Source organism: Chlorocebus sabaeus, chromosome 5 (genome assembly GCF_047675955.1).
Source record: "Chlorocebus sabaeus isolate Y175 chromosome 5, mChlSab1.0.hap1, whole genome shotgun sequence".
NCBI classification, from domain to species: Eukaryota; Metazoa; Chordata; class Mammalia; order Primates; family Cercopithecidae; genus Chlorocebus; species Chlorocebus sabaeus.
In genome coordinates this window covers 70,842,672-70,856,165 of record NC_132908.1, presented here as the reverse complement: position 1 = coordinate 70,856,165, position 13,494 = coordinate 70,842,672, and the positions used below count along the sequence as shown (strand labels likewise).

The window sequence follows — 13,494 nt, the reverse complement described above, 5'->3', positions numbered from 1 at the left end:
GCCGGGTAGGAACTGACGTCACCTGTGCTCACCGCCGCTTCCGGTCCGCGTGAGGTGCGTTCTCGCGCCGGTGGCGGGCTTGGGGCCGGCGTTGCGACGTGGTGCGGCGCATATTTTCACAAGTGGGTCGCCCTTGGTGGGGACTATGGCCACCGACTCTTGGGCCCTGGCGGTGGACGAGCAGGAAGCGGCTGTCAAGTCGGTCAGTGGCTTCATCTCCAGGCGGGGAGGACGTAGCAGGGGCCCAGGCGAAACCTGCCTAAAGCACAGGGAGCTCCCCGGTTTGGGGAGGCTCCTGGGCAACGCGCTGCTAGAGTTTGCTGGGGCAGTCTCTTGCCCTTGATTTGCTCTTAGAGCTAAAGAGACCAGTGTCGAGCTTTTTATATCCATATGGGCTGGTTAAGGACTTCATCCTTTGGTATATCCGCCCCACTGTGCATGCTGTCATTCCTCCATTGACCTCCTCGGTGACGATGATAAGCCAAGTTTAGATGCTGATTCTCATTTTCATTACGCGACTGTTCTTCGCATGTTTCTGTGCTACTCTGTATTTAACATTTCTTAGATCCATGCTTAACGTGGTTGGCAGTTTGTAGCTCTTTGCAGAATAACAGATTCACTTTTAGATTTAATACCTCAATCTGCAGATGTTGGAAGGAGGCACTACAAATTGTTTCATTGATGTTTAAAGTGACACTTAGTTTCATATACTTGTTCTTTAAGTAATGAATATTCATTCAACTGGAATGTAATTACAGCATACACTGTGCCTTTCTGTTCTTATATCTAAGACCTAAGTTTTAGGTTTGTTTAGTGATAATGGACTGTTTTTTTGTAGTTGTTGTTGTTGTTTTTGTTTTGAGGCGGAGTTTTGCTCTTGTTGCCCAGGCTGGAGTGCAGTGGCGTCATCTCGGCTCACCACAACCTCCACCTCCCGGGTTCAAGCGATTCTCCTGCCTCAGCCTCCTGAGTAGCTGGGATTACAGGCATGCGCCACCACGACTGGCTAATTTTGTATTTTTAGTAGAGACGGGGTTTCTCCATGTTGGTCAGGCTGGTCTTGAACTCCCGACCTCTGGTGATCCGCCCACTTCGGCCTCCCAAAGGGCTGGGATTACAGCCGTGAGCCACCACGCCTAGGCGGTATGGGGATTTTTGAGAGGGCTATTGACAGAATTAGACAAGGCTGGCAAGGATTTACTGAACTACAGAGAACAGAATATGTTACAAGTGATGGCTAATAGAAATATCGGTGTAGAAGTTATTCTGGGCCGGGCGCGGTGGCTCACGCCTGTAATCCCAGCACTTTGGGAGGCCGAGGCGGGCGGATCACGAGGTCAGGAGATCGAAACAATCCTGGCGAACACGGTGCAACCCCGTCTCTACTAAAAAAATACAAAAAAATTAGCCGGGCGTGGTGGCAGGCGCCTGTAGTCCCAGCTTCCCGGGAGGCTGAGGCAGGAGAATGGTGTGAACCCGGGAGGTGGCCGAGCTTGCAGTGAGTGGAGATTGCGCCACTGCACTCCAGCCTGTGCGACAGAGCGAGACTCCGTCTCAAAAAAAAAAAAAAAAAAAAAAAAAAAAAAGTTATTCTGATAGATAGAGGGCCTATATGTTGGGCAGTGGAAGTGAAAATGAGGGGATGGATAATGGATATAAGATACAAAGATAGAATGGGTAGGACTTGCTAACATAATAAAGGAGAGAAGGGAGGTAAAGCGAAAGGTTTCTGTTTTCAACTTGGATCCTATTGGTATTACTAACGTTCCAATAACAGGAATACGAAAGTGGGAGGAAGGGCAGATTTGATAAAATGGTGAAGGCAGCCCGGCGTGGTGGCACCCACCTGTGATCCCAGCACTTTGGGAGGCCGAGGCGGGCAGATCAGTCGAGGTCAAGAGTTTGATACCAGCCTGGCCAACATAGCGAAACCTTGTCTCTACTAAAAATACAAAAGTTAGCCAGGCATGGTAGCAGGCGCCTGTAATCCCAGCTACTCAGAAGGCTGAGGCACGAGAATTGCTTGAACCTGGGAGATGGAGGTTGCAGTGAATCGAGATCACGCCACTGCACTCCAGCCCGGGCTACTGAGTGAGACTCTGTCTCAAAAAGAAAAAAAAAAAAAGAATGATGAAGGCTGGGCACGGTGGCTCACACCTGTAATCCTAGCACTTTGGGAGACTGAGGCAGGCAGATCAGTTGAACCCAGGAGTTCAAGACCAGTGTGGGCAACATGGTGAAACCCCATTTCTACAGAAATACAAAAAAAAATTAGCTGGGCGTGGTGGTGGCGCACTCCTGTGGTCCCAGTTACTCAGGATGCTGAGGTGAGGATCACCTGAGCCTAGGGAGGTTGAGGCTACAGTGAGCTGTGATCACACCACTGCACTCCAGCATGGGCGACAGTGAGACCCTGTTTCAAAAAAAGAAGAAAGGGAATGGTGAGTTCAGGTTTGGCTGTTCTGAGTTTAAAATAAGGAGACATCTTGGTAAGTACCTGTTGTGGGAGTCCCCAGGAGATGCCAGGTTTGACGATTTGTTAGGAGAGCTCACAGGCTCAGTATGTAGTTGTACTCACAGCTATGATTTATTATAGTGAAAAGATACAAAGCAAAATTAGTGGAAGAAAAAGGCTCATGGGCTAAGTCCAGAGGAAACCAGGCAAACTTCCAAGTTATCTCCCAATGGAGTCCACAGAGTGTGCTTAATTCTTCCAGTAGCAAATTGTAACAGCATGTATGAGGTGGTGTCAGGGAAGCTTGTTAGAGACTACTTGAGGCTTTTATTGGGGGCCTGTCATATAGTTACCCTGTGCCTGGCTTGTACCAGGATTCCAGACTTCCAGAAGGAATGCAGGTGGTTAGCATAAATTACATGTTTTTACAAACAGTTGAGGCAGACTGACCCCCTCTTATCAGTTCTAGGAATGATGGGAACCTTCCCAAAGTCCAAGTTCTCAGGTGACAGCCAAGGGCCAGCCTTGCAAATAGGCTTTCCTAAGGAGAGTGGTCAGGCCTGCTGTGTTCTTTTCTGCACGGTAGCCATCAGGCATTTGGAAATACAGCACTGGAATTCAGAGGAAGGAGCAGGTCAGAGGTATAAAACCAGCAGTTTCCACAAAGAAATTACAAAGCATTATCAAGGGCATGGGCCTTGTACTCTGGAGTTTAAAATCTAGCATTTAGCATCAGATCTACTCTGAAAGACAGTTACAGATAATTGGTTTCAAACCTTGTGAAATCTGTGACCCTAACCTAGCTGTGATATGAATATCACAAATACAGGCCTAAACACACTTGGTGCTGCTTCTAAGCATTCAGCTTATCAGAAGGCTGGTGTAAATAAATGCTTCCTAATAGTTGGAGAATACCTGTTTTTTTACCACTTAGACTTGTGTACCTTCACTTAATAAATGATTCATGGTCTTAGGTTATCATGTGGCTCTGCTCTCTGGAGTAGAGAAAACCAATGAAAGTGACAGAAGAAGCCTGGGTGCAGTGACTCACACTTGTAATCCCAGTGCTTTGGAGGCCAGGGTGGGAGGATTGCTTGAGCCCAGGAGTTCGAGTTTGAGTTCGAGTAGGCATGGTGGTCTACACCCTGTGGTCTCAGCTACTAGGGAGGCTGAGGTGGGACAATCGCTAGAACCCAGGAGGTTGAGGTCACAGTGAGCCATGATTGTGCCGCTGCACTCCAGCCTAGGTTACAGAGTGAGATCTTGTTTCAGAAAATAAATAAATGGAAAGAACTTGAGTTGGGAGATAAGCAGAGTTTGAGGTTTTCTGAAACTTTTCCCCCAACCATTATATTTAGCCCACCCCTTGCCTTGTTTGAAGGCTGTTGAAGATGTTTGAAATGATGGTTTCACACAGACTTTCAGCAGTTCTACTTTCAGGGAACAAACCAATTCCCTCAATACTGGTGCTGAAAGTTTCAGACTAGACTTTTATTAGAAAGTTTCTCTTTTCTTAGGGATCTTCCTTTTATTGGATCCTTTGCTTAACCCTGTTTTCTTTTATTCCTATTCAGATGACCAATTTGCAGATCAAGGAAGAGAAAGTCAAAGCAGATACCAATGGTGAGTCACTAGTAACTACAAGCTAGAAAAGAGTTCCATGTGGGCCGCTGCTTTGCACTCATAGCTGCATTGTACGAAGAGCTGTTATTTAGTGTAACCGTTAGCTGTTTACAAGCCAGTAAATTAGATTTTGTTACTGAAGGGATATGTCAATTTTCCAAAGTTTATCCTTTGACTTCTTTTTTTTTTTTTTTGAGACGGAGTCTCGCTCTGTCGACCAGGCTGGAGTGCAGTGGCGTGATCTCAGCTCACTGCAAGCTCCGCCTCCCGGGTTTACGCCATTCTCCTGTCTCAGCCTCCCGAGTAGCTGGGACTACAAACGCCCGCCACCTCGCCCGGCTAGTTTTTTGTATTTTTTAGTAGAGACGGGGTTTCACCGTGTTAGCCAGGATGGTCTCGATCTCCTGACCTCGTGATCCGCCTGTCTTGGCCTCCCAAAGTGCTGGGATTACAGGCTTGAGACACCGCGCCCGGCCTCCTTTGACTTCTTAAAATTAAGAGTCTCTCTATTGGACTGTACTGCTACTGTTCATTTGATAATATTTTGGCTAATTGTTTATTTATTTTGTTTGAGACGGAGTCTCGCTTTGTTGCCCAGGCTGGAGTGCAGTGGCGTAATCTCGGCTCACTGCAGTCTCTGCCTCCTGGGTTCATGCCATTCTTCTGTCTCAGCCTCCCGAGTAGCTGGGACTACAGGCGCCTGCCACCACGCCCGGCTAGCTTTTTGTTTTTGTATTTTTAGTAGAGATAGGGTTTCATCGTGTTAGCCAAGATGGTCTTGATCTCCTGTCCTTGTGATCCGCCCACCTCGGCCTCCCAACGTGCTGGGATTACAGTTGTGAGCCACTGCGCCTGGCCTAAATTTTTTATTTTTTATATTAGATTTTTAAAACTTTATTTGAGACAGGGTCTCACTCTGTCGTGCAGGCTAGAGTGGAGTGGCATGGTGTGATCTTGGCTTACTGCAACCTTGTCACCCAGGCTCAAGAGATCCTTCCACCTCACCTCCCAGGTAGTTGAGACTACTGGTGTCCACCACCACACCCGGCTAATTTTTTATATTTTTAGTAGAGGCGGGGTTTTGTCATGTTGCCCAGGCTGGTCTCGACCTCCTGAGCTCAAGCCATCTGCCTGCCTTGGCCTCCCACAGTACTGGGATTATAGGCATGAGTCACTGCACTTGGCCTAATTTTATTTATTTATTTTTTAATTTATTTTTTGAGAAGAAGTCTCGCTCTGCCACCCAGGCTGGAGTGCAGTGGTGTGATCTCGGTGTACTGCAAGCTCTGCCCCCCAGGTTCACACCATTCTTCTGCCTCAGCCTCCCGAGTAGCTGGGACTACAGGCACCCGCCACCATGCCTGGCTAATTTTATTTTGTTTTTTTTTTTTTTTTTTTTTTGAGACGGAGTCTCGCTCTGTCGCCCAGGCTGAAGTGCAGTGGCCGGATCTCAGCTCACTGCAAGCTCCGCCTCCCGGGTTCACGCCATTCTCCTGCCTCAGCCTCCCAAGGAGCTGGGACTACAGGCGCCCGCCACCTCGCCCGGCTAGTTTTTTTTTTTTTTTGTATTTTTTAGTAGAGACGGGGTTTCACTGGGTTAGCCAGGATGGTCTCCATCTCCTGACCTCGTGATCCGCCCGCCTCGGCCTCCCAAAGTGCTGGGATTACAGGCTTGAGCCACCGCACCCGGCCACTATTTTGTATTTTTAGTAGAGACGTGGTTTCACCGTGTCAGCCAGGATGGTCTCCATCTCCTGACCTCATGATCCGCCCACCTTGGCCTCCCAAAGTGTTGGGATTACAGGCGTGAGCCACCACACCTGACCCATTTTATTTTATTTTATTTTATTTATTTATTTATTTTGTGAGACAGAGTCTCGCTCTGTCGCCCAGGCTGCAGTGCAGTGGCCCGATTCGGCTCACTGCAAGCTCCACCTACTGGGTTCATGCCATTCTCCTGCCTCAGCCTCCTGAGTAGCTGGGACTACAGGCGCCCGCCACCTCACCCGGCTAATTTTTTATATTTTTAGTAGAGACGGGGTTTCATTGTGTTAACCAGGATGGTCTCGATCTCCTGACCTCGTGATCCGCCTGCCTCGGCCTCCCAAAGTGCTGGGATTACAGGCGTGAGCCACCGTGCCCGGCTATTTTTTTTAAAATAACATCCAGATCCTGCACGAGGTAAATTTTTTAACTTTTTGAAAAGTGAATCTGGGTTCAAAACTCAGAAAGTATAATAAGGTACAAGGATTAGGGCCCACCCTGGTGACCTCATCTTAACTACAGCTGTAGCAACCCTATTTCAAAATCAGGTCACATTCTGAGGTACTGGTTAGGGCTTGAATATATGACTTTGGGGTCAGGGGGCCACACACAATTCAGCTCATAACACCATCCTATCCCATAAGTAGCCACTGTTCATGGATTTTTAATATTCTTCCAAAGACTTTATGCAAAGCAAATATAAGTATAGATTATAATATTCTCTCAACCAAAATGCGGCATGATATATACAGTACACTTACTTTTTCACTCAACAGTATCCCTTGGCAAACTTTCCATATCAATACATGCAGTTTCATCCCTGCCTTTTTTTTTTTTTTTTGAGGCAGAGTCTTGCTCTGTCACCCAGGCTGGAGTGCAGTGGTACAGTCTTGGCTCACTCCAACCTCTGCCTCCTGGGTTCAAGCAGTTCTCCTGCCTTGGCTTCCCGAATAGCTGGGATTACAGGTATCTGCCATGATGCCTGGCTACTTTTTATATTTTTAGTGGAGACAGGGTTTCACCATGTTGGCCAGGTTGGTCGTCAACTCCTGACTTCTGGTGATCTGCCCGCCTCGGCCTCCCAAAGTGCTGGAATTACAGGCGTGAGCCACTGTGCCTGACCCCTCCTTGTGTTTTATAATTATGTGATACTGCATTGTGTCAATATACCATTTTTTTTTTTTTGAGATGAAGTTTCTCTCGTTGCCCAGGCTGGAGTACAATGGTGTGATCTTGGCTCACCACAACCTCCAACTTCCGGGTTCAAGTGATTCTCCTGCCTCAGCCTCCTAAGTAGCTGGAATTACAGGCATGTGCCATGACACCTGGCTAATTTTGTGTTTTTTAAGTAGAGACAGGGTTTCTCCATCTTGGTCAGACTGGTCTCGAACTCCTGACCTCAGGTGATCTGCCCGCCTCAGCCTCCCAAAGTGCTGGGATTACAGGCTTGAGCCACTGCACCCGGCTGATATACCATGATTTTTTAAGCAATCATAGATGTTTGGGTAATCCCATTCTTTTGCTATTATAAATAATGCTTCATGAAATAACCATGAACTTAGCTCTTTTTACATGTATACAAGTGTTTGTAGGATAAATTCCCCAAAAATGGATTTGCTAGGTCAAAGGTATATGTGTTTGCAACTTTTTCTTTTTCTTTATTTTTTTTGAGATGGATTCTCTCTCTGTTGCCCAGGCTGGAGTACAGTGGCGGCTCACTGCAACCTCCAGGCTGGAGTACAGTGGCGGCTCACTGCAACCTCCGCCTCCCAGGTTCAAGCAGTTCTTCTATCTCTGCATCCCAAGTAGCTGGGATTACAGGTGCACGCCTCCATGCCCGCCTCCATACCCAGCTAATTTTTTGTATTTAGTAGAGACAGGGTTTCACTGTATTGCCCAGGCTGGTCTCAAACTCCTGAGGTCAGGCAGTCCGCCTGCTTGGCCTCGCAAAGTGCTGGGATTACAGGTGTGAGCGACCACGCCTGGCTTTTTTTTTTTTTTTTTTTTTTTTGACACGGAGTCTCGCTCTGTCGCCTAGGCTGGAGTGCAGTGGCGCGATCTTGGCTCACTGCAAGCTCCGCCTCCCAGGTTTACACCATTCTCCTGCCTCAGCCTCCCGAGTAGCTGGGACTACAGGCGCCCGCCACCATGCCCGGCTAGTTTTTTTGTATTTTTTAGTAGAGACGGGGTTTCACCGTGTTTGCCAGGATGGTCTCGATCTCCTGACCTCATGATCTGCCCGTCTCGGCCTCCCAAAGTGCTGGGATTATAGGCTTGAGCCACCGCGCCCAGCCTTTTTTTTTTTTTTTAAAGACAGGATCTTGTAGGCTGGACATGGTGGCTCATGCCTGTAATCCGAGCACTTTGAGAGACCAAGGCGGGCAGATCATGAGGTCAGGAGTTTGAGACCAGCCTGGCCAATATGCTGAAACCCCGTCTGTACTAAAAATACAAAAATTGCCCAGGCATGGTGGTGCGCGCCAGTAGTCCCAGCTACTTGGGAGGCTGAGGCAGAAGAATCTCTTGAACCTGGGAGGCAGAGGTTGCAGTGAGCCGAGATTGTGCCGCTGTACTCCATCCTGGGCAACAGAGTGAGACTCTGTCTCAAAAAAATAGGCCGGGCGCAGTGGCTCAAGCCTGTAATCCCAGCACTTTGGGAGGCTGAGACGGGTGGATCACGAGGTCAAGAGATCGAGACCATCCTGGCTAACACGGTGAAACCCCGCCTCTACTAAAAAATACAAAAAACTAGGCGGGCATGGTATCGGTCGCCTGTAGTCTCAGCTACTCGGGAGGTTGAGGCAGGAGAATGGCGTAAACCCAGGAGGCGGAGCTTGCAGTGAGCTGAGATCCGGCCACTGTACTCCAGCCTGGGCGACAGAGCGAGACTCCGTCTCAAAAAAAAAAAAAAGACAGGCTCTTGCTCTGTCACCCAGGCTGCAGTGCAGTGGCTCAAACTCCTGGGCTCAAGCTGTTCTCCTGCCCCAGTCTCCTGAATAGCTGGGATTACAGGCTAATTTTTTAAATTGTTAGTAGAGACTAGGTCTTGCTGTGTTACCCAGGCTGACATTTGCATTTTTTCTCAGTATTTTCAAAGTCCTTTCCTTAGGTATTATACCAATTAATATTTCTGGTTTTTTTTGTTTTGTTTGTTTGTTTTTTTGAGACAAGAGTTTTGCTCTTGTTGCCCAGGCTGGAGTGCTGTGGCATGATCTCGGCTCACCACAACCTCCGCCTCCTGGGTTCAAGCGATTTTCCTGCTTCAGCCTTCCCGAGTAGCTGGGATTACAGGCATGCGCCACCACACCCAGCTAATTTTTTTTTTTTAGTAGAGACAGGGTTTCTCCATGTTGGTCAGACTGGTCTCAAACTCCTGACCTCAGGTGATCCACCCGCCTCAGCCTCCCGAAGTGCTGGGATTACAGGATGAGCCACTGTGCCCGGCCACCAATTAATATTTCCATCAGCAAAAATGAGAGTGTTTTTCTACAATCTCATCACAGAATTAACAGTCAAACTTTTAGAATTTGCCAATCTGAAAGGTAAAAAATGGTAGACTATGTTTGCTAATAAGGCTGTGTTTTTAAGTAGGACTATTAAGAGGTGACATATTCTGATCTGTCTGAAATTAGTCAAAATTTCTAGAAATTTAAAAGTTTTCACCAGGTACAGTAGTTCATGCCAGTAATCCTAGTGCTTTGGGAGACCAAGGCAGGAGGATTACTTGAGGCCAGGAATTTGAGAACAAGCTGGGCAACACGGCAAGACTCCATCTCTACAAAAATGTTTTTGTTTTAAATTAGCTGAGAATAGTGGCGCATGCCTGTAGTGCTAGCTACTCAGGAGGCTAAGGCAGGAGGATGTGGTGGTATGCACCTGTAGTCCCAGCTAAGTGGGAGCCTGGGGTGGGAGGATCACTTCGGCTCAGGAGATTAAGGTTGTAGTGAGCTATGATTGCACCACTGCACTTTAGTCTGGGCAACAGAGGGAGACCCTGTCTCAAAAAAAAAAAAAAAATTCTAGAAATAAAATTTCACTAAACATAAAGAAATGCCAACTATTTATATTTTGACTACTTAAAATAAATTTCAGACTGGGTGCTGTGTCTCATGCCTGTAATCTCAGCACTTTGGGAGGCCAAGGTGGGCGGATCACTTGATTGAGGTCTGGAGTTTAAGACCATCCTGGCCAACATGGCAAAACCCCGTCTCTACTAAAAATACCTAAATTAGCCAAGTGTGGTGGCACACGCCTAATCCCAGCTACTCAGGAGGCTGAGGCAGGAGAATCGCTTGAACCCAGGAGGCGGAGGTTGCAGTGAGCCAAGGTTGCACCATTGCATTCCAGTTTTGGGCTACAAGAGGAAAACTCCGTCTAAAAAATAAATAAATAAAATAAATTTCAGTGTATTTATTTATATTGTCCCACATTTTTGGTGGTTCTCATATTTGCCTTTCTAATTATGACAACTGTTTTCTTGTGTAGGTATTATCAAAACCAGTACCACTGCTGAGAAAACAGATGAAGAGGAGAAAGGTAACTACTCTTGGATGCCCTTGGCAAGAGACAGCATGACCCAGGGCTTGCCTTCCTGGAGCCAGAGGCACTCCAAGCTACAAGATCCAGGAGATGAGAGGAATCAGAGAAGGAATAGTCAGTGAGAGGAGGAGAACCGAACAAGTCCTGAAGCAGTGGCTCATGCCTGTAGTTCCAGCACTTTGGGAGGCCGAGGTGGGAGGATTGCTTTGGGCCAGGAGTTCAAGCCCAGCCTGGGCAACATAGGGAGACCCCATCTCTACAAAAGATTTCAAAATGAGCTGGGTGTGGTAGCATACACCTGGACTCCCAGCTACTTGGGAGGCTGAGTTGGGAGGATCGCCTGAACCCAGGAATTCTAGGCTACAGTGAGCTATGATTGTGCTACTGCACTCCAGCCTGGGTGACAGCAAGACCCCATCTCTAAAATAAATAAATAGAGACCTATCAGTGTGATGGTTTTTCTCCAGCCATGCTTGACTGCCCAGCTGCTAGTGTGGAGAAGGAGAAAGTGTGGCTTCATAAGCGTGTGGTTTGCCAAATGAGAATGAAGATCTACTGGTTTCTTCCTGACAGAGGACAGAGCTGCCCAGTCCTTACTCAACAAGCTGATCAGAAGCAACCTTGTCGATAACACAAACCAAGTAGAAGTCCTGCAGCGGGATCCAAACTCCCCTCTGTACTCAGTGAAGTCGTTTGAAGAGCTTCGACTGTGAGTATTCGCTCCTTTCAACAGCTCTTCCTTACCAGTCTCTCCCCACATAAAACTTAGCATCTCAGAAATTCTTGTGAGAATTTTTACTTTTAAAAAGTTAGCATTTTTTTTTTCTTTTTTTTTTTTTGAGACAGAGTTTCACTCCTGTTGCCCAGGCTGGAATGCAATCGCGCGACCTTGGTTCACTGCAACCTCTGCCTCCCGGGTTCAAGCGATTCTCCTGCCTCAGCCTCCCAAGTAGCTGGGATTACAGGTGCGCGGCATCACACCCGGCTAATTTTTTGTATTTTTAGTAGAGACAGGGTGTCACCATTTTGACCAGGCTGGTCCTGAACTCCTGACCTCAGGTGATCCGCCCGCCTCGGCCTCTCAAAGTGCTGGGATTATAGGCATGAGCCACCGTGCCTGGCTATTTTTTTCTTTGCAAAGAAGTCACATGAATAAATCACATGATTCAAAAGTCAAAAAGTATGAAAACATTTGCAGTATTAATTTCCCCCCCTAGTGTCTTGGCTACCCTGTTCTCTCGGTAGGAATTTTTTAATGCTTCAAATTTATTAATCATAGCTAAAAGTCTTATTTCTCTTATACTCTTAGAACTTTCAATAAAATATTGGCTGACAGGTGATTTCTGGATGTCAGGAACATTTCTGATTAGGTAAGCCCTTAAGTGAGAACATGTGCTATTTTTTTTTTTTTTTTTTTTTTTAAAAAAAAGGCCAGGCACAGTGGCTCACGCCTATAATCCCAGCACTTTGGGAGGCCGAGGTGGGCATATCACAAGGTCAGGAGTTTGAGACCAGCCTGACCAACATGGTGAAACCCTGTCTCCACTAAAAATACAAAACTTAGCCGGGCGTGATGGCACAGGCCTGTAATCCCAGCTACTCAGGAGGCTGGGGCAGGAGAATCACTTGAACCTGTGAGGCGGACATTGCAGTGAGCCAAGTTCGTGCCACTGCACTCCATCCTGGGCAACAGAGTGAGACTCTGTCTCAAAAAAATATACATATATGTATATTTAGACTATAGGGTTTACAGTCTTACAGTTTATCTGCTTTTTAAAAAATCTATCAAATCTGTTTTTGGTTTTCTTTTTTTTCTTTTGTTTTTTTGAGATGGAGTCTTGCTCTGTTGCCCAGGCTGGAGTGCAGTGGCGCAATTTCAGCTCACCACAACCTCCATCTCCCAGGTTCAAGCGATTCTCCTGCCTCAGCCTCCTGAGTTAGCTGGGAGTAGAGGTGCACACCATCATGTCCGGCTAATTTTTGTATTTTTAGAAGAGACAGGGTTTCACTATGTTGGCCAGGCTGGTCTCGAATTCCTGATCTCGTGATCCGCCTGCCTTGGCCTCCCAAAGTGCTGGGATTACAGGCATGAGCCACCGTGCCTGGCCTTATGTTTTAGGTTTACTTCAGTAAATTAATATAGGATTAAGTATGGATCATTGTCTTACATCCATGCCACTGTGCTGGGTGTTACAAGGAACACAAGACCTACTTATTATTCTTGCTGCCTGCCAGGATCACAATCATAGAAAGTAGCTGATGAATAAGAATGTGGTGAAATCAATGGATTATTTGCCATAATTCAGCAAAATCTATAGTATGGCCACTGTGGACAAATTGAAGCCACATTCCTTCCAGCTATTACCACTGAGTAAGAGACACGTAAAACAAAGCTAACTAGTTGTTAAGTAATCTTGGAGAACAATTTTTTATTTTTATTTCTATTCATTTATTTATTTACTTTTGAGACTGAGTCTCACTCTGTTGCCCAGGCTGGAGCGCAGTGGCACAATCTTGACTCACTGCAACCTCTACCTCCTAGGTTCAAGCGATTCTCGTGCCTCAGCCTCTCACGTAGCTGGGATTACAGGCCTGAGCCACCATGCCTGGCTCATTTGGGTATTTTTAGTAGAGACAGGGTTTCATCATGTTGGCCACGGTGGTCTCAAACTCCTGGCCTCAAGCGATCTGCCCACCTCAGCCTCCCAGGCTGCTGGATTACAGGCATGAGCCACTGCACCCAACCTTATTTTTTTATTTTTCAAAATAGAGGTGTGGTATTGCTGTGTTGGCCAGGTTGCTCCTGAACTCCTGTTCTCAAAGATTCCTCCTGCCTCACCTTCAAAATTGCTAGGATTACATACAGGTGTGAGCCACAGCACCTGGCCCAAGAACTTTTTTTTTTTTTTTTAAATGGAGATGAGGTTTCACCATGTTGCCCAGGCTGGACCAAAAATGTATTTTTTTTTTTTTTTTTTTTTTTTTTTTTTTTTTTTCTGAGACGGAGTCTGGCTCTGTCGCCCAGGCTGGAGTGCAGTGGCCAGATCTCAGCTCACTGCAAGCTCCGCCTCCTGGGTTCACACCATTCTCCTGCCTCAGCCTCCCGAGTAGCT

At 46.9% G+C, this 13,494-nt stretch overlaps 1 protein-coding gene across 1 annotated transcript in view; it reads left to right on the top strand.

Moving 5' to 3' along the window:
- The first annotated feature begins 31 nt into the window (after positions 1–31).
- DDX19A (DEAD-box helicase 19A) overlaps positions 32–13,494 on the top strand; it is a 29,045-nt gene continuing 15,582 nt past the window's right edge. The window contains exons 1-4 of the mRNA XM_007993650.3: positions 32–202; positions 4,030–4,078; positions 10,328–10,378; positions 10,955–11,090. Of these exons, the coding sequence (XP_007991841.1) occupies positions 146–202; positions 4,030–4,078; positions 10,328–10,378; positions 10,955–11,090 (293 nt within the window). The 5' untranslated portion in view covers positions 32–145. The remainder of the gene's footprint in view (positions 203–4,029; positions 4,079–10,327; positions 10,379–10,954; positions 11,091–13,494) is intronic.